Raw genomic sequence first — 19,249 nt, 5'->3', positions numbered from 1 at the left:
TAAAATAAAATTGAACCAGTATTATTTCCAAACTGCTCAATTTCAAGGGTCTTAAAACACCTGAGTGGTGCAGATGGTAGACGTAACTGACCTGAACACCGAACTACAAGAGACTGGGAGCACAGAGATGAAATCCATGAGGAAGGGATAATTAGACACAGGTGAAACATATCAGGTCTGGGTGGACAATCTCAGAAGTGGGAAAACAGGACAATGATAGGAAGTGAGTCAAAACCTAAGACACAAAAGAAGTCATATTTCAAGTAAAATATGACCAAAGAGACAGAGCTTAAGTTCCTCATTTAATGTGGATATCTGGACGAAAAACACAACTACTACTAACAAGAGTCCTAATATAGACTACTGCCATCTTCTGGTAAGGAAAGTACTTTTCCTCTTCCACAGAACACAGGTTGTATGTGCTGGTTGCTTGTTGGCTGTAGTAGATGCAAGTGCAACTTTTTTCACCATGAAACCTGAGGCAGTGTCGCAGCTGGTCATTGTTATTGAGGGACAGGAAAGTTTTACATAGATTTGTTTAGCCTTACCAAAGAGCTGTTGAAAAGAATTGGAACATGAACATCACCTCACTAAGTAGTAGAAGAAGAGCTTGCTTGGTGAGCTCATCCTGCTCTAGTATATGATACGGTACATATACTATTTTCAATGTGCAGGTTTCAATGATACAATCCAATCCACTTTATTTGTATAGCACATTTTATAAACAACAAAGTTACCAAAGTGCTGCACAACAGATACCAAATGGTAAAATAAAGAAATATAATAATCATAAGATCAGATACACTAAGAAATACCAAACAACTCTCACGCTGTATTAAAAGCCAAGGAGTAAAAATTAGTTTTTAGGCGAGATTTAAAAGTATCCAGGGTGGGGGCCATTTTGACATGGGTGGGTAGCTCATTCCATCACTTAGAAGCTACCACTGAAAAGGCTGGTTTTTTGCCTGCTTTTTGGCACAACAAGGCGCAGCTGATCAGCAGATCTCAATGCTCTCAGGGGGGGTATAGACATGTATAAGATCAGTGATATACTGGGGTGCCAAATCATTAAGTGACTTAAAAACAATAACATTTTAAAATGTATTCTAAAATGGACAGGGAGCCAGTGGAGGGAGGCGAGAATGGGGGTAATGTGGTCATGCTTACGAGTTCCTGTTAAAAGACGAGCAGCCGAGTTTTGGACTAACTGCAAGCGAGCGAGAGGCCTGGTTAATGCCAATGTAAAGTGCATTACAGTAGTCCAAACGGGTCAAGATAAAAGCATGAATCAAGCACTCAAAATCATTAAAAGATACAACAGATTTAATTTTAGATAAAAGCCTCAAATGATAAAAACTACTTTTAACTATTGAGTTTATCTGTTTATCAAGTTTAAAATCACTGTCCAATGTATGAGGTTGTGTTTTTTTTTTTTGTCCAAGCTTTGTCAAATTTTCTTAAGGCACATTTACTCTATGCAAAGGGGGAGCCTTTCGTCCATACTTTTCGTTCACTTGTCAACTGCAATTGTGCGGACAAAATGGAGCAATACAACCCGGAAATCGGGTATCAGTATATAGTCAATTGTCCAATCAGCAAACGACAAAGAAGAATCTATACGAACGTATAAAACTGGCTGCCAGAGATTGCTGGCTTGTCCCTGCAGCCAGAGAGAGTTACTGCCAGATGCTCAGCTTCAGTCACTTGCGCACTGTGGGACGCGGCATGTTTAATTCGAGAAGCTATCTGGCGAGGCAAGTTGTCAAAAGTGCTGCTATTCATCAATCTCCCTCATCGGCAACACTCTATGAATGAGATTACTTATATTCAGAGGACTTAAATTCCACTGCTGCAAAATCAGGTTGCGTTTCCGTTACCTTTCCAACTATGGGCTGATTTACTAAAGCTTTGCGCATGCAAAAACGTGCACAAACTGGATTGCACACGCAAATTTGCGTTGATGCTGATCTACTAACAGGGCACAACGAGGATTGCACCTCTCCGATGGGCTAAATAGCTCTCGCAATCCATTTAGCGTTCTTGCCTTAATGCATATGCAATGTGGGGCGTTTACACACAATTTTGCATGTTCTGTGAGGAGAAAATGTAAATATGTTATTTTAGCACGCGCAAAGTGATTTATCAAACTTGAAACCTGATTGCATTTTCTTTTTTGCAAAATCCATCTACGCAGTGGGCTGCAAGAGTTTGTGCAATGCTCCCAACACAAAAGACAAGAGTATAAATGGGCCTATCCAGTGCATCATCTAAACTTGGACAACTTGAAAACATAATGAAAGAAAGCACAGCAATTACAACAACAGCCACCAGTCAAGTTAAAAAAAGGCTGTTTCAGCCTTGCAACCATATTTTGGAGTTCAGTGACACGGAATGACAGGTGTTGATTGGAGTGTTGTTTATGCAGCCGAAGGTGGGATTGCTCTGAGGCCTGTGTTTAACATTATCTAAATGTCTCACTCATGCTGGCTGGTGATGGTGTTGGATGTATTGAAGCATCTCTGAAACACAGATTGCATCCTCCCTGTTGCATCTGAGGGAAGATGATGTGAACTTAAAATTGCATCTGGCATCTGTTCCATAAATGACATGGATAATTATGGATCGCTCGCTCTCTTGCCAGTCTGCTGTTGCTGAAATATAATGAAGTAAAGATCGCACTGGTGGTAAAGTTGTGTTGTTGTCGAACAGCCTGAGGTGCTGTGAGTGTGACGTTTCTATAATTATACGTTTTGTCCTATCATTGATGCAGTGTCGTGTTTTCGTGGGTATGGTGATATGGTGATCATCTATTATTTACTTATGAGACTGTTGCCTCCACAGCTAAGGGAGGAAGATGTGTCATTTTCCATTATTATGCTTAAAGCTTCTGTCTGTAAATTTGGAAAAAATTAGATGGCTACACACTTTGAAACAAGAGCACATACTTCCATCAAGGCTTTAACACTGCATTTTATATGCCAGCTCCTGAAATGTGTACATTTTGATCTGTACTGAATTTTACCTGCTTATAGCTATTACCATCTTACATACACTTGCACTGGCTAATGGCAGACCGCATCTCAACCTCATTTGAGATAGAGTATAATGCTGGAAAAAGTGTGTCGTCACCTCCTACTTCCAAAAGGCGTGTCAAACAGGCGTACATCAAAATAGCTGGTCTTCGGTGGCTGCCAAGTTGAATGTACACAAAATTTCTGACTGCTGGATGTCATTGTGGTAAGCCCGCCTCTAGCACGCCATGAAGAAAGGTAATTGGGCTCGTAACCAGAGGAATGCTAGATCTAAACCCCCCCAGGTCAAAGGCTGGGGTACCCCTGAGCAAGGTATCCAATCCGCATTGCTCTTTTTTATTCGGATACTTTAAATAAACCCAGCTCCAGAAGATACATCCAGTGTACTCTGCATGCCAGTCCCAAGCCTGGATAAAAATCCGCTGTAAAAATATCTGCCATTCAAAAATGCAGATCACTCCCTCATCTTGACACTACACTGATCTATTTCAAAACAGTATTTTGCTAAATGATTATTTACAAAGCCATATGCTTGCTTATTTAAAATTTTATCACATTTTTTTGCCAACTTATTGCCTCGTTCTAGTCATGTCACACCCTTTTGTGGGGAAGAAAGACATTATTCTCTATTTTCAGACACAGAGCAATGAATCACAGAAAGACAAGGGAGACAGGGAGCAGCATAACTGCTCATGACGTGGTGTCTCATCACAACATTACACATTTATACTTAAACACACTGGAACTTCCCACCCTACTACATTTACACCCTTAACCCAAACACCTAGCAGGCTGAATTACACCAACACAAACCTGATTCACATGCTGTGCACCAAGGTCACCAGCTGCACAGACAACACTTAGAGCACCACACACGGCAACTATAAACTAGACAAACTTGGACTTGCTTCCGAGCTGTTGTCTCCTGTTGACTCTCTCTTTGCAAAGAAATAAACCAATGCTTCAGCAATCAACTTTTATTGCAACATTATTTCTTCATCAGACACCTTACGACAATTTTTGCCACAACACGTGGACAACAAATGCAGGAGGGAGAGGGGGAAGTGAAGATTGGTGGAGGAAGGTGAGAAAGCTGGAGAGGAGGCCGTCACAAGCTGTTGTTAATATGCCGTGCAGTCGGGTCACTGCTGCTGTGAGCCACTCTGTGGGGCAAGCTGCAGACGGAGTTCCTTTGTTGTGCAAGTGGCAACGTATAGAGCCTCAGATGTCAGAGATGTAGGAGGCCGCCAAGATTTCAGACTGACATTTGTGAATTAACTCTCCTTATTTTCTAGACCTTGAAGTTTTCTTGTCCCTGTCGGTGTGCACTTTACTTTACCCCAAACTGTTTCACCTGTGTCTTGTTCGTCACAGCTGTTCGATTCCTCAGTGTATTTAAACCACACCCTTTTGCTTGTCTTGTTGTGAGTTTGACTTTGTTCATCAACCACTCCACACGCACTGTTTTGAGCTCTTCTCTTTGTCTTGGATTATTGTCACTTTTCAGTGGATTTTGGTGCATGCACGTGTGCTTCAGTGCAGTCTGCATTTGTGGCCAGCCATGACAAAACCGGTCACACGTCTATCAAGGGACATTTTGAGTTATTTACAGATTCTGAAAGTGTGATTTCTAAGCTTTCCAACAATGTCCAACACATGCAAATCGGATAATATTTGAAGAAGATATGGCCATTTGAATGTAGGCACTCCTCAAACTGCTTTTGGGAGAATTTTAGCCTCAAAGATTTACACCTTCTGAGAGCCAAGAGACAGAATCATCACATTTCCATAGAACAACCCCCGCCTGGTCTAAGCTGTCAGTGAAACCACACCCTGCTCTGTATGAGCACAGATACTATTGTTGTGAGCTCCACTGCTACACAGAACAATACATATACAATACATGAAAAAACTGGACATAATATCCTCTTAAGATTTGAAATGAAATAACTTAAAAAATATAGGAGGGGGGTAGCTTATTCTGTTATCATGTCTTGTCCTCACACTTGTGTAGTCATACAGTGGTACGCAAACGTTTGGGGACCCCTGTAAATTTTCATGATTTTCCTTTATAAATCGTTATATAAGTCATTGGTTGTTTGGATATGAAGTTAAATATATCATATAGGAGACAAACACAGTGATATTTGAGAAGTGAAATAAAGTTTATATGATTTACAGAAAGTCTGCAATATCAGCAGATTCTGGAGAACAATGTCCAGGAATCAGTGTCAAAGTTGAAATTGTGCCAAATCTCAATTATCACTGTGTTTGTCTCCTATATGATATATTTAACTGAAATGTCTTATTCAAACAACCAATGATTTATAAAGGAAAATCATGAACATTTACAGGAGTGCCCAAACTTTTGCATACCACTGTATGACTACACAAGTGTAAGGACAAGAAATGATAACAGAATAAGCCACCCCCTCCTATATTTTTTAAGTTATTTGATTTAAAATCTTAAGAGGATATTATGTCCAGTTTTTTCATGTATAGTATATGTATTGTTCTGTGTAGCAGTGTAGCTCACAACAATGTGTAATATGTATATGTATGTAATATGTAATATGTAAATGTGATGATTCTGTCTCTTTGCTCTCAGAAGGTGTAAATCTTTGAGGCTAAAATCCTCCCTAAAGCTTTGAGGAGTGCCTACATTCAAATGGCCACAACTTCTTCAAATATTATCATTTGCATGAGTTGGACATTGTTGGAAAGCTTAGAAATCACACTTTCAGAATCTGCAAATAACTCAAAATGTCCCTCGGTAGACTTGTGACCGGTTTTGCCATGGCTGGCCACATATTACTGCTGTTTATGTTTGCATATAAACAATTTGTAGTTATTCACTTAACAGCAAACAGCACACGTGTTTCTAATCATGTCTCACATCGATTTGCAGAAAATTCAGGACCTTTATTTGTGGTTAACAGATGATGAATCCTACTATAAAACAAATCACTTCTTTTGTGCAGTGCAGGAATGTGAGTGGGGGACACGAAAACAAACCACAGCTATACTTGGAAACATGGAGGGAGTCGTGGAGCTCAAAGGCTTAATCAGCGATGGCTTGAATGAAGTTACACACTACAGCTTTAAACATGTCGTTAAAACTGAAACAGATGGATAATGAAGGATGCAAGTAATAAGCTATCAATGAAACATTTTATATTTATTGTTTGTTGCTTCATTAATGCAATCATTTTGAAGGGTTCAGCATAGGGCTGGGTGTTATGAACAAAAAGTTATTACAAATAATTAAAATCAGGGTATCAGCTACATGTACAGTCTTTTCCTGGGTTTCAGTAAGCCAGAAAAACCACCACTAAACCACTACAATGGATTTGAAATGAAACAAACAAGATGTGCTTTAACTGCACACGTTCAGCTTTAATTTGAGGGCATTGACATCCAAATCTAGTGAATGTTGTAGGAATTACAACACTTTCCTCCCACTTTTTAGGGGACCAAAAGTAATGGGACAAACTAAACAATCATAAATCAAACTTTCATTGTTTAATACTTGGTTGCAAATCCTTTGCAGTCAATTACAGCTTAACCTCTTCTTCCCTGACCCTCCTTTTGGAGTCCCTGCTCGAAAATGACATGCCCAAACTAAATAGAGTAAACCTATGCAGTTACAAGCTCTATGTGGATTATCTTGGTATCAAACTACAGATAACACTTGTGAGATTCCACCAGAGGTGTAAGTTTCACTGTAGATGTCACTGTGTCAGAGTAAATATACATGGAACACAGCATAAATGAAGGATTTTTTTCTCTCGCCTAAAAAAATATTGCATTTTAAAGCAAATATCACCTTTAAAATATGCAGTAGGAGCTTAAAAACACATGGAGGTCATGTAACAACATGTGGACATGAGCTGTGCAAAGTCTGATGCTGCTGAAATAAAGCAGAGTGAAATTACAGCGGTTTTAGTAAAGAGATGTCTGGGCGTTCTCACTTTTGGCTCAGCTTGGCACCATCTGTGCCATTTGAGATTTCTTAGGTACCAAATTATTAAAAACCAATTAAATTTTATTTATATGTCACTACAGGTCTAAAAAGAACTTGTTTTGAAAAAAAAAATTAAAAAGTATAATATATCGCCTAAAATCAATGCTCCCTGTGCGGTGCGTAATAATAACTCTGTGGCTCTGAAGTGTCTTCAGTTACGCAGCGCCATAGCTCTGGCTTACCTTGGTCAATTTGGGTGATTGACAGCTCGTTTTAAACGTCTAAACCGGTAGAATCAGACCCCGGTCTCCAAATGCGTGTGAATCACTTCATTAGCGAGTCATAAATGCATATGACGCATTTGGGCGGACATTCGCCCTTCTCTAATCAGAACGATCTAATGTCGCTCTGTAATGATCAATCAGACCGGGATTTGTCCCCAAAGCATGCTGGGAAGTGTAGTTCTCCATTAGAAGGGGTTTTGTTCCGGTGGAAACAATTTGTTTTGATAAACAGCAAAGGTAAGACAATATTTCTGGTTGTAGTTCTTGAAAGTCAGTTGTTGTTTTGCTCTTATTTTGGGGCTGGATCCGTGAATCTTGGTCGTAGAGTGATAAAAATTGTACCGCTGGAATCTGTAGATTCTCCGCTGTCCAGCCGACACTTGTTTTTTTTGTTTACATAATCACGCTGGCGCTCCGGTGCCGCTTTTCAATGTGTGCGCTGTGACGGTTTTTTTCCGCTCCTGCTGTTTGATCAATCGGTGTTTTAACTGTGTTTCATGAACATAAGAATGATTTATATGAGCTTCTAGCTGAGTTTCTGACCTTTCTGTGGGTATGCAGCATCTGTGTTTGTTGAAGTTAGATATGGTTTTATGATGCTTTTGTCGCTGCGTCTGACGCTGCCCCCGATCCCGGGGGCAACCGTGAAGAAGAGGTTAAAGTCTGGAAGGCATAGACATCACCAGACACTGGGTTTCATCCCTGGTGATGCTCTGTCAGGCCTCTTGTGTAACGGTCTTCAGCTCCTGCTTGTTCTTTGGGCATTTTCCCTTCAGTTTGGTCTTCAGCAAGTGAAATGCATGCTCAATCAGGCGCCGTCCAATGAGTTCTGAAGCATTTGGCTGAATATGAGCAGATAATATTGCTCAAAACATTTCAGAAATCATCCTCTGTATTCACTCTGGTGCAGTCTTCTTTTGATTGTTCACTTTGAAACACATACACCTACCTCCTGGAGGGAAATAATACTTCTGACATCCACCACTGTGGTTTTCTGTAGTCTTCCAGGTATTTTGGTGTTGCTGAGCTCACCGGTGCATTCTTTCTTTTTAAAGGAATACACAGGTTAGCATGTGGCTTTGTATTGCTAGAATAGCAGTATTATATTTTAAAAAGTGTGCTTCCCTCCCTCAGTTTTCCCCTGATTTCTAAAAAATTGTATTTGTGCTCTCCTCTAAGCTGTGAACATTCTAATGTGGTCTATGAATAACATTAGATAAAAATTGTCTGTGACTTCTTGAACAAACATGAATAACAATACAACATTTGAATAACATTGACATTATTCTCCAGCGAAAAAAAGAGGGTGGCTTTACTTTGCCAACAGTTTAACGTGTAATTGTCTATCAAACATTACTTTGATAAAGTTGTCGCTTTACTGCAGACAACTTTATCACATCGTATACTATGAGCAGAAAGAGAGTGTGAGTATTATCGTCAGTCTTACCTCTCAGTGAGGTCTTCCTGCTGGAAATGAACCGTGAACCCTCTGAGTTTCCAGCTTTTGTCTCGAGTTTCTTCACCGAAACTCGAAAACAAGCTTAGCTTAGCTTAGCTTAGCCTTCTGGCTTCAGGCATCTTCAGGCTCTGAATCTCTGACCAGCAAATAATGGGAACTTACTGTTTGTCTTTGTTTTTACTGCACATCCCGGTACAATTTAGCACCATAGAAAACAACACTGTGTAATTTGCAGGTCCGTAATGTATTCGCCAACTAATTCCTCTCGGGGATTTGAGTCTTTACACAACTCACACAGACGCTCATGGTCTGCCTTACGAGGGGCGACAATGGAGACAACAAGACTCTCGTGAGGCAGTGCATTCTGGGAGTTGTGGTCATTCGTGTACATGAGCGATAAATAAGATTTTACTGCCTTTCTTAGCCAAGAAGGCACTTCAAATATTATTTCACATTTCTACTACATAGATGACCTAGTTTTAATAGACATTCATCTTCTCAACGGTGTAATATCTCCTTAAGAATGTTCCAAACAGTTGATTTGGTCACACCTAATGTTTTTGCTATTTCTCTGATAGGTTTGTTTTGATTTTCAGCCTAATGATCCCTCCCTACAAAGTATTGTAATTCCTACACCGTTCACCTGATTTGGATGTAAATACCCTCAAATTAAATCTGAAAATGTGCCGTTAGAGCACATCTTGTTCGTTTCATTTCAAATCCATAATAGTGGTGTATAGAGCCAAACTAAAGAGAATTGTGTCGATTTTCTGCTTGCCGAATTACCAAGAGTATTTAATTATATTAAATTATATATTACTTGTTTGGTCCGTAAAAATGTCAAAAATGTTGAGTAATGTCTTTATGAAACCAGGAAATTATGATGTTCTCAAATGTCTTGTTTTGTCCACAAAGCAAAAATTTACTATATGGTGCAAAGAAACACCAAAATATTCACACTTTCTGGTTTCTGATTATTCAGAAGCCGAAAAATCTGAATCCCTGTTTTTATTTTCAATTTAGGCCATGTTGAATCGCTCAGGGCAAACTAAAACAAAACTACTAAAAGAAAATATAAATGTTTTCTTATTGGTTGTTAATGTCACCTTACAAAGTTTACCCTTAACTTGACACATCAAAAGCTTTCTTTCGTTTTAGTCGAAGTTCTAAGTGATGCTCTGTGAATATAGTCTTATTAAAGACACTCAGTTTTGGCAGAATATAAAAAGGAACCGATATAATGACTGCATTAACCTGGAAATTTACTCCTGTTGGGCAATTGATTAGATCTGAAAACTCTAAGTAAACCTTCATTTGTGCAGCTTGCTTTGCGTTTCTTTTATAGACAATTACTGTCCAGATTGTTAGTTGTAGCCACAACTAACACACGTTTTGCTATCATTTTATGATGATGAAAATGCTGCCGTGCTTTCAGTTATCTGGCCCGGAAACCAGCTCCATCTAAGCTCCCCATTGCTCTGATTTGTAGTAATACAGGGAACTGAGGTACATATTTCTTGAAAAAAAAAATGTTTTTTCGAAATCAGCATCAGACCCAGCACACTCAACCAAAATAGGCGATGTAGGTTGTGCAGTGTGAGTGCACCACAGGAATAATCATAGCAATTATGGCGATGAAAATATGTCCAATCAATGGCCACTCTGAGCTCCATCCGCCCTGAGGAGATCCTGTGGATTTGCTCCATTTACAAATTATTGGTTATTGGATGTCTAGTTACTAATATGAAGTCGGTATATCTCACAAAGTAAATGGTGACTCAAAATGAAAAAGTGAAAAGAATAACCAGCAGAAAGCTCACCCACTGCACGTCCACCTCCACCTGCAACCATGCAGAGTACCCGAAGCAAACCCATGCAAACACAGCGAAAACATGTAATGAGGCTTCATGCTATGAGGCAACAATGCCAGCCACTCCACAGCCATGTGGCCCCATTGGAATACTCTTTCAGATTAATAATTCTCTGTCAAAATCTGCAGTAGGGGGCACGTATCAGCTGGCATCTCTCTCTGGATCAGTCTCTCATGGATTACCACATAACTTCCCTGTTGTTTCCGTTACAATCCTGAAACTCAAGCAGGATATTATTGTTCATCTAGATCCCTAATTCTCAGTTGCAGTACAATGTTGTCGCATAGTCGCTTTTATCTCCAACAATGGAAAACGAGACATTAAGGGCCAATTCCAAGCTCAACCCTTGTCTTAACTGGCCCTCAAAACCAAGTGTTGAGGGTTATTTTGTCACTTAGAAATGGGACACCCCTTAAATGCTGATACGTCTTCAGACTGTAGGGGGCAGAATAACGAGAAAGCTGCGTCCAGTCTGTCAACTCCAAAAAAGAAGAAGAAGAACACATTTATGTCAGGATTATTTATTACGATCCGTTTGTCAGTCAAGTTATTAGGTTGTCAGTTAGTTATAAGATGATACTCATACAAATACCACAACCACAGACATATTCAGCTGACAGTTACCACACACCACGACTTATTGAAAAGTAAACGATCGCGTGTGCGCACCGGCCAGCTATTGACAATAGATCGTAAAATAAAAATAAATGTTACGCAACAATGACGTCAGTAATCCATAATATGGGCCTAAACTAATATAACACAATGGTTTTCATCATTTTTATATCTCTATTAACAAAGAAAATACTTCATTTGTATCGCACTCGCTTCGCTGCTTTCGACGCCATCTTTCTTATGTGAAAGCACGCAATGCATTCTGGGTAGCCCTTGCTCCCAAGGGTGGTGTCGGAAAATCTCAATATTGAGGGCGATACAGCCCTTAATCTTTCTGAGAATCAGGACAGCACTTGCACTAGAGGGAGCGCACATTTGAGATTGAGGGTTAAGATTGAGGGTTAAGCAAGGAATTGGAATTCACCCTAAGTAAACAAAAATAAAGTTGATACTATACTGAAACTATGCTACCGACACGTTTGTCAACAATAAAAATTAGACGATATAGAAAATATTAGTGTGGGACAATCTGCGAAGAAATCAGAAAATCATAAGAAAGAAAGAGATCCAATAAGATTTATATTTTTGCAAGGATGTGAGGTTCATCTACCCTGAAGTCATCATGGCGGAGGACACAGCAGAAAATGGTGGAAATGAAAGGAAGAAAGAGAAGAGACAACAAAATATGGTCGAATTTCATGGACGATGGATAATATGATAGAATGAAAACAAAACCCCTTTGTAAACCATATAGAGCCAAACTCAAAGGAAAAAACAACAAATCTGAAGCTGCAGTTGGAGGCGAGCCATACAGGAAGCCATGTCGTCAGTAAAGACAAGCTAACACTATTTTATCAGCTCAGCTGTTCTGTTTTCACACACAACCCTCTCCGGCCAGATTAGCCTGGAAAAGATATGAATCGCAATTCTCTGGGCAACGAACCAGAGGTGAAATGAGAATGACCAGACTGGTTTGAAAGTAAAGAAAAACCATAATGACTCAAATAACCTCTTCTTTCGACCTCTTGTGACGATCATGACACAGCAAGTCAAACCTTGAAGTAGACGAGCTACAGCAGCAGAGGATCTCATCAGGTGTCTCTTTATAAGAGGGTTATGTATATATATATATATATTATCCTCTGTCCCTAATAAAGTGGCCAGTGAGTATTACAGGTTTAAGAACCTCTGCATTACCTTTAACGACCTATTGACTACGTCCATGTTTATAAACCAGATATTATATTTTCCTCAAAGTAACACAAAGTAGGACTTGCTCTCTCGTTCCCCCTACAGTTTACAAACAGAATAAAAAAAAATATTATATTCAACATGCGGAATAATAGTATATAATATATATTCGGAAACAGGATGCGCAGGTACATTAGCCCATGTTAGAGCATGTTATACAAATAGTTTCATTTTTTGTGACGTATGCTGTAAAGCAGGGGTCCCCAACCTTTTTGAGATGAGAGCTACCTTAAGGGTAAAAAATAATATGGAGGGCTACCATATAATATTTTTTTGTTTGTTTACCATTTAAATGATTAATATTATGCATTCAACTGCATACACATTCATTCCAGTGCTTACTCCTAACGATTACCAGTTTTTATAAACAATATCAAAGATATTTTACTGAGCGATCATACGGATACATGCAAGTGAGGTGAAGTGAAGTGAGCCCGCGGGCACCGTATTGGCTGCCCGCGGGCTACCAGGTGCCCGCGGGCACCACGTTGGTGACCCCTGCTGTAAAGCATGGACCTGAAACCAGAAGCGCCATCATGCTAATGCAGGTGATGCAGACCTGCTCAGGCTTTGACAGGGGAGTTATTCACTAGGGATGGGACTCTTTTGTCGACAAATCGATCGACAATCGACACGTGCGCACCTCGACGAAAAAATGAAAAGTAAAAAAAGTCAAAGTGTCACAAACACGTAAAGTTCACGACCATGGAGGTTAAAGAAGCTGTGCACAAAAAGGTGATCCTGCTGTCCAGGCTCTCTGCACTCTCACACGATGGCTCGTTCTCTCGAGTGGCTGGTGCGCGTCCAAGTGTACGTGTGTGCGTGCAGTGCGAACGAGGTTGCGCTTAAGTTTAGGACGGGGGTGGAGGACATAACACAAGCGCTACACAAATGAAGACGGCATCTCACCCAGTCAGGATCCCTGTACTTCACTCTGGTGGACACCTAACGAGCGCAGGTTCAAAAACCTGAGCCGTCCGTTCCAGCGGAGAGTCCGCTTTTTCTTCCTTTTTTTTGCCCCTCATTTTTATTATCGCTGTTCTGATGGTCAATAATGGACATTACAGCCATGTTTTTGAGCCTAAACTGAAGTAGTACAGTGTAGAATAGTTTACACCCCCGCACTGCTGCTGTTGCTGCTGCTGTAAAAAAAATAAATATATTGGTATATTGACATACCATCAAAATAATCATGGCGACAGTTGAATTCCTACAGTGTGTGACTTTTAAAATCCACCACCAACAACAAACTCAAATACTCAAAAATACATTTAATAGCATTTTTTTAGGCTTCCACAAGAGTCAGGTGAAAAAATAAATTCATATTTCCACATTTCCTAAAAAGGCAGTTGGGCTAAATGCTAATCTAACAATGATCATATTGAGTGCATATGTTGTCTAGCCTGTTGCCATCTTAATTTCATCAGAAATAGTTTTTTTTAAAAACTGTAAACTTAAATACACTGGTTTTGGAACAGTTGCGTCTCCGATCGGAACTGGTACGCACACGTCCATACTGCAACCAGTGTATTTACCCGGCAACAAGAAATACCATTTTCAGATTGGCTGATCTACGCAGAGCAATCTGCCTTTGCATCATCGATTCATACATTACTAATTTATGTACAGTGATTTTTATCACTAATCAGTGTGAGAAATGTTATGTGTGAGCTCGGGTTCTCATTCTCACCTCTTCCAGCTCTAAGGGTTTAACCAAATATGGGAAAATGTCAACTTCAAAACTTCAACTAACAATCCTTAATCAGTAAAGATGTTACAGGTAAAAAAAAAAGACAAATGCAGGATGGATACAGCCTTTATGTGGCAGTGTTAATCACACATGTAAATAAAAACACATCCACTGACACTACACATATGCTCATAATTGCACAGAGTAATATGAGTAATATGCACATAAAAAAAACATACATGCATTAAGGCAAACATAACCACCTGCCACCACACATGAAAACACACACATAGACTCTCGTATGCGTATGTTAAAACCTGGCATTAATGAGACCCACTGTGAATGTATAACATCCAGTGACATCACCGTTTTTAATACCCACTGTAAGAGGTAGCACATATAACACAGACCTGTGTCCTAGCCAAGGACACACACACACACACACACACACTAACCTCACTGTCATAAGGAGACATTTCATTGAAAAATAAGGCTTCTACTCACTCAAACCCCATATTTTTTTATCTTCAGTATTAAGTGTGACATGTTTTTTTTGTTTTTTTAGGACAACGATCAAACAAGCCACAAACCATTAGTTCCGCCTGTGATTATGGGTTGTTCCACTCAAAGACATCCCCTGCTCGGGCACTGCATTACTTCCATTATAGGTGCACTTTTGACATAATTTAACGTTACAGAAAAGAAAATGAAATGAAAGATTTGTATTGACTTTTTCTTGTGTGTGTTATTATTCACAGACCACCCAGCCTTGAAGAAAGAAAAGTAACATCCACTCTCCTTCACCTCTGGCATTGAGTCTCTTTGTTATCACTTTTCTGAAAGACTCCTCCAAACCTGTGCAATGCAGGGCAAAGTGAAACATTACAATGACTCAATTAATCCATTATTAATTGTAGGGGTGTCTCTCGATCTCGATTTTCTATCTTTTAGCGCAGATGGACTTACATTTCCAGATTTGTCTAGTTTAGTCTAGGATCATTGGTTTTATGTCATGTAATTTTGAATTCCCATTAGGTCACATAGCCCAAGAAACAAACATGTCTTTAGCGCTAGTTATTTGTCTCAACGCAAGTTGAATTTTGAGGAAGTTTTGCTCCAAATGAGGACGGAAAAGTTGCCTGTGCTAACGGAGTTGTTTCCGTAGTTACGTCCTTAAAGGCCACATTATACTTCTCCGACTGCGTAACACGTTATCCGACTGCGTAACCACGGAGACCCCTCGAGCCTTCATACTTCTGCGTCGTGGACGGAAACGCACTGCAATTTCCCGCCCGATCAGTAGGGGTCGCTGCGCACATGGACACAACAGTTTACACACAGTGGTTTTCTTATGGACAGTGCGAACTTTGTTGACAAAATAAATCAGCAGTTGCCGTGGCTACTATTAGTTGACAGCAGCTTCAGATTATCAGGATAAGGTAACATGTAGTCGTGCTAAAATGGCTACAACCACAACTCTGTTTTTTTCCCCAAAAGATTAATGGATAATCTAAATAATCATTAGTTACAGCCTTAAATGTCACATGGCTGTTGCAACATCCCTGTATAATAGCAATTTTAAAGTCAGTGATTTATATTATGCAGCATTAGTGAGCCTGTTTTTTCTGTTAATGCTTACAATTCATATCTTTAAGTTCTCCTCCTTAAAATATAGAGTGGTTTATATGTTACGGTGTTTCCATATGGTAATGCTCCATTACATTTTATATTACACATTAATTATAGAACTGAGGCTTGAGTTCCTTTTAAAGATTACAAATCAATTGACACTTGCAATATCTCTCGGTAACATTGCATAATCAGATGAATAAATACATCAAAATCAGATAATGGTTGAATGAAGCACAGATAACTTGTAGTTTGAACAATTTGTACTGTACATTAACAGGGTATTTTATGTAGTGACTGCAATATGCAGTATGCTTCAGGGACACATTTTGTTTATTTTACTTACAATGCCACGGTCTTACAAGCATCTAAAGAATCCAAACAGCCTGATTTTAACTTATAGCTCTGAGACTGTTTTTCCTGAGTCGTCTTTTAATACAGCCAATGTTCTCTACTCCATGATGCTTCTCCATCACCTTATTTTTCCAATTTAATGTGATTCAGCTGGAAAAAAAACCTAAACCTCTTTTGTTTTCACTCACAAAACATGAAGTAAATGCAGAGTTGTATTAGACAAAAATGATTCGACCAATAAAATCAAATGGGCTTCATTTCATGGTTCGCTGTGGAGATTTGTGGCCCTCCAGTGGGGGTTGGAGGTCAAGTCATGCTTCAGCTCAATAGTCACAGTGTTATAGATTTAAAGGGTGACGGAGCACTAGCACATGAGGTCCAATACTCTAATGCAGGAATGACAACTTGAATGGAGCTGTATGTAAGTAATGTACTGACTGAGTCATAAAATGATCTCACCATGTGTTCAAATACTTTCACTGATAAAAATGGCAGTTTATTCAGCCTGCAAATTATCTTTAACTTAACGTGATAGAAAAGTGTAGATCAGTTTTTTAGTTAAAGTAAAACAAAGGTATCTACTCCGTAACATATTGCTAAATAACTTTCTGTATTTACTACTTATTCAATTTCACTCGTTGCATGATGCATATTCCATGATACACTGTGATTTATTGGCGGTGCCGTCACTTTGCGGGTAAGACAATAGCCATGCATTGTCGTAAATGTAGTTTATGGTCAACGCAAGCCTGAAAGCACCATAGACCTATTTTAACACAGATTTTTAAGACCATGTATCACTCCCGGGCCACATAAAATGACGTGGCGGGCCACATCTGGCCCTCGGGCCTTGAGTTTGACACGTGGTTTAAAGGGTAATAACTGAACCCCCTCTTCAGGGGCAGGGGGCGTGGCGTGAGAGAGAAAGGTGAAGATGTGAGAGCTTTTGTTTATAGAAGGGGACAAGAAGCCTCTTTCTGATTAGAGGGTGGTAAACCTTGTACCAGTGAAGCGAGAGTGGACAAAAAAAGCTGATGGTACATTTAAATGCAGTCGCTGGTGTCTGACCACAGAGGGCAGTACATATCCCCATTTTTATCAACACTTTAAAATGTGAAGATTTACACCTGGATCAGCAAATAGCATTACCCATACACTGGTTAACACCTGAAAAAAATGTTTAGGGGTTTAATAGGTTCAGTTAATTCATGAAAAGTGCATTAAGTTGGATTGCCGTGCCCGTTTGAAAATCTAGTTCCACATTTTACCAATGGCTGCTGGTCTATGAAAGGTGATTTTTTCCATACATACAATCTGCCCTGAGCTCTTCGACATTTTAGAGGAAGCAGAGCTTCCATTGCTGTCTTAGAGCATCGCCTCTGCATCTTACATATTGCCCCTTTAAAGATATTATTTACAACATGAGGTGTATGTATAAAAGAACAGTTAAATTGGATTTGCCACTGTTTGTACATATAGAGGCATTCACTATACGTGCAGTCTACATCATATATGTGATTCTTCTGATTGGATGATGCACAGGTTGTAGTAAATTTCAGGTTTTAGGCTTTTTAGGCCATTTCTCACACTTGTACTGTTTAGATAAAGAGGAGAACCTGTGGCACAGCAGCTTACCTGTCCAGGGCGATGGCAGTCAATGAGTAGATGCTCGCAAACACCGCTGCGATGGGGAAGAAGTTGTGGAATCGGCAGTAGACCAGTCCGAAGTACCACTCATTGTGCACGGCGTAGATGAAGTTGATGACCGTGTTGAAGGCGGACATTGAGGCTTCGGCGAACGCCAGATTCAGCAGGAAATAGTTGGTGACGGTCCTCATGCGTTTGTGTGCCATAATAATCCAGATAACTGTTACATTGCCTACCACTGACACTATGACTATACCACTGTACGCGACGGCCCAGAGGACGATCCTCCACACCGGCTGCACAAACTGGTTCCCGTACTCGGTCCTGTTATTAGTGTCATTGACGCTGCTGGTCCAGATTGGCAAATCAGTGGAATTGAATAAAGGATCCATGTTGTTGATTAACAGTGAAAAGTGGCGGCGGGAAAACTCTGGATATCAACCTAAATCATTACTCCACTGAGTGAAAGACTCCGTTTCGCCTTTACGCGCAGACGTAAGTGTCAGAGAAACCTCAGCGACGCGCGCTCCCTGACTGCGAACACAACACTAGACTGAGGGCTTCAACTTTTCTCTGAACGTACAAGCGAAAACGCGCACATTTAACAAACACTGGCGCAAGAAAAACGGTCTCTTTCTTCTTCTCCCTCTGCAGCTCTGCTCTCTCTCTCTCTCTCTCTCTCTCTCTCTCTCTCTCTCTCTCTCTCTCTCCCCTGCTCTGAATGAGCGCCTGCACGCGCGGCTCTCTGAGCACAAGGTCCAACAGACAGCCGCTGTAATTATGACTATGGATGAGCCAGGTGCGTAAATCATCCGTTCCGCGTCAGAGCACACGGGGAAGCTGCCCATAGTATAGCTTTTATTTGATTTAACTCACACTGGAAAACAGAAAGCAGGATGAATTATTATTATTAGGGACCTATTGTTATTCAAGGAATTATTATTATTTTTCCTTTGTCGCTTTGGTCTTGAATTTGACCCCCTGAAAGTGCGTGAATTCGGACGAAAATTTCCACGCACATCAGAACTGGCGAAAAATTTTATAAAATAATGGTCTTGTGAAAAACCAATGCAAAATGGCTCTGTAGCGCCCCCACAGGTCAAGTGCCTATGGAGCTGGAAAAAGTTTAGTTGTGCCGAAGTTCTTGAAGACGAACAAAAAATCCTCTTGACACCATGACCTCAACGCAACAGGAAGTCCGCCATCTTGGATTTGGCGTATTTCTTGTCGTTTTGCAAGTTTCATAAATGATCTTATTAATCTGAGGCCGTTTGTCCTAGGAAGATGAAAAACACGTCAAACTGTACTTAGACCCTTCCATGATTAAATGTTGGGAGAATGTTTCACATATTCAAAATGGCGTGCAAACGGCAGCCATCAGAACTTTGGCGAATTTCGAGGGCTCGTTAGTATTATTATTATTATTGTAATTATTATTATTACTACTAGTACT

The 19,249-nt window shown here is 40.0% G+C and overlaps 1 protein-coding gene across 1 annotated transcript in view; it reads right to left on the bottom strand.

The window, feature by feature from the left end:
* The window catches only part of tacr1a (tachykinin receptor 1a), a gene marked incomplete at both ends in the record, with an annotated part of 75,651 nt that extends 57,463 nt beyond the window's left edge, over positions 1–18,188 (bottom strand). The window contains one exon of the mRNA XM_083885973.1: positions 17,785–18,188. Coding sequence (XP_083742099.1) covers positions 17,785–18,188 — 404 coding nt within the window. The remainder of the gene's footprint in view (positions 1–17,784) is intronic.
* Positions 18,189–19,249: the final 1,061 nt, after the last annotated feature.

The sequence above is a fragment of the Microchirus variegatus genome, assembly GCF_963457635.1.
Source record: "Microchirus variegatus genome assembly, chromosome: 3".
In the NCBI taxonomy this organism is placed as follows: Eukaryota; Metazoa; Chordata; class Actinopteri; order Pleuronectiformes; family Soleidae; genus Microchirus; species Microchirus variegatus.
Note: the sequence above shows the minus strand (reverse complement) of the source record. Positions and strands in the feature narration are given on the sequence as shown.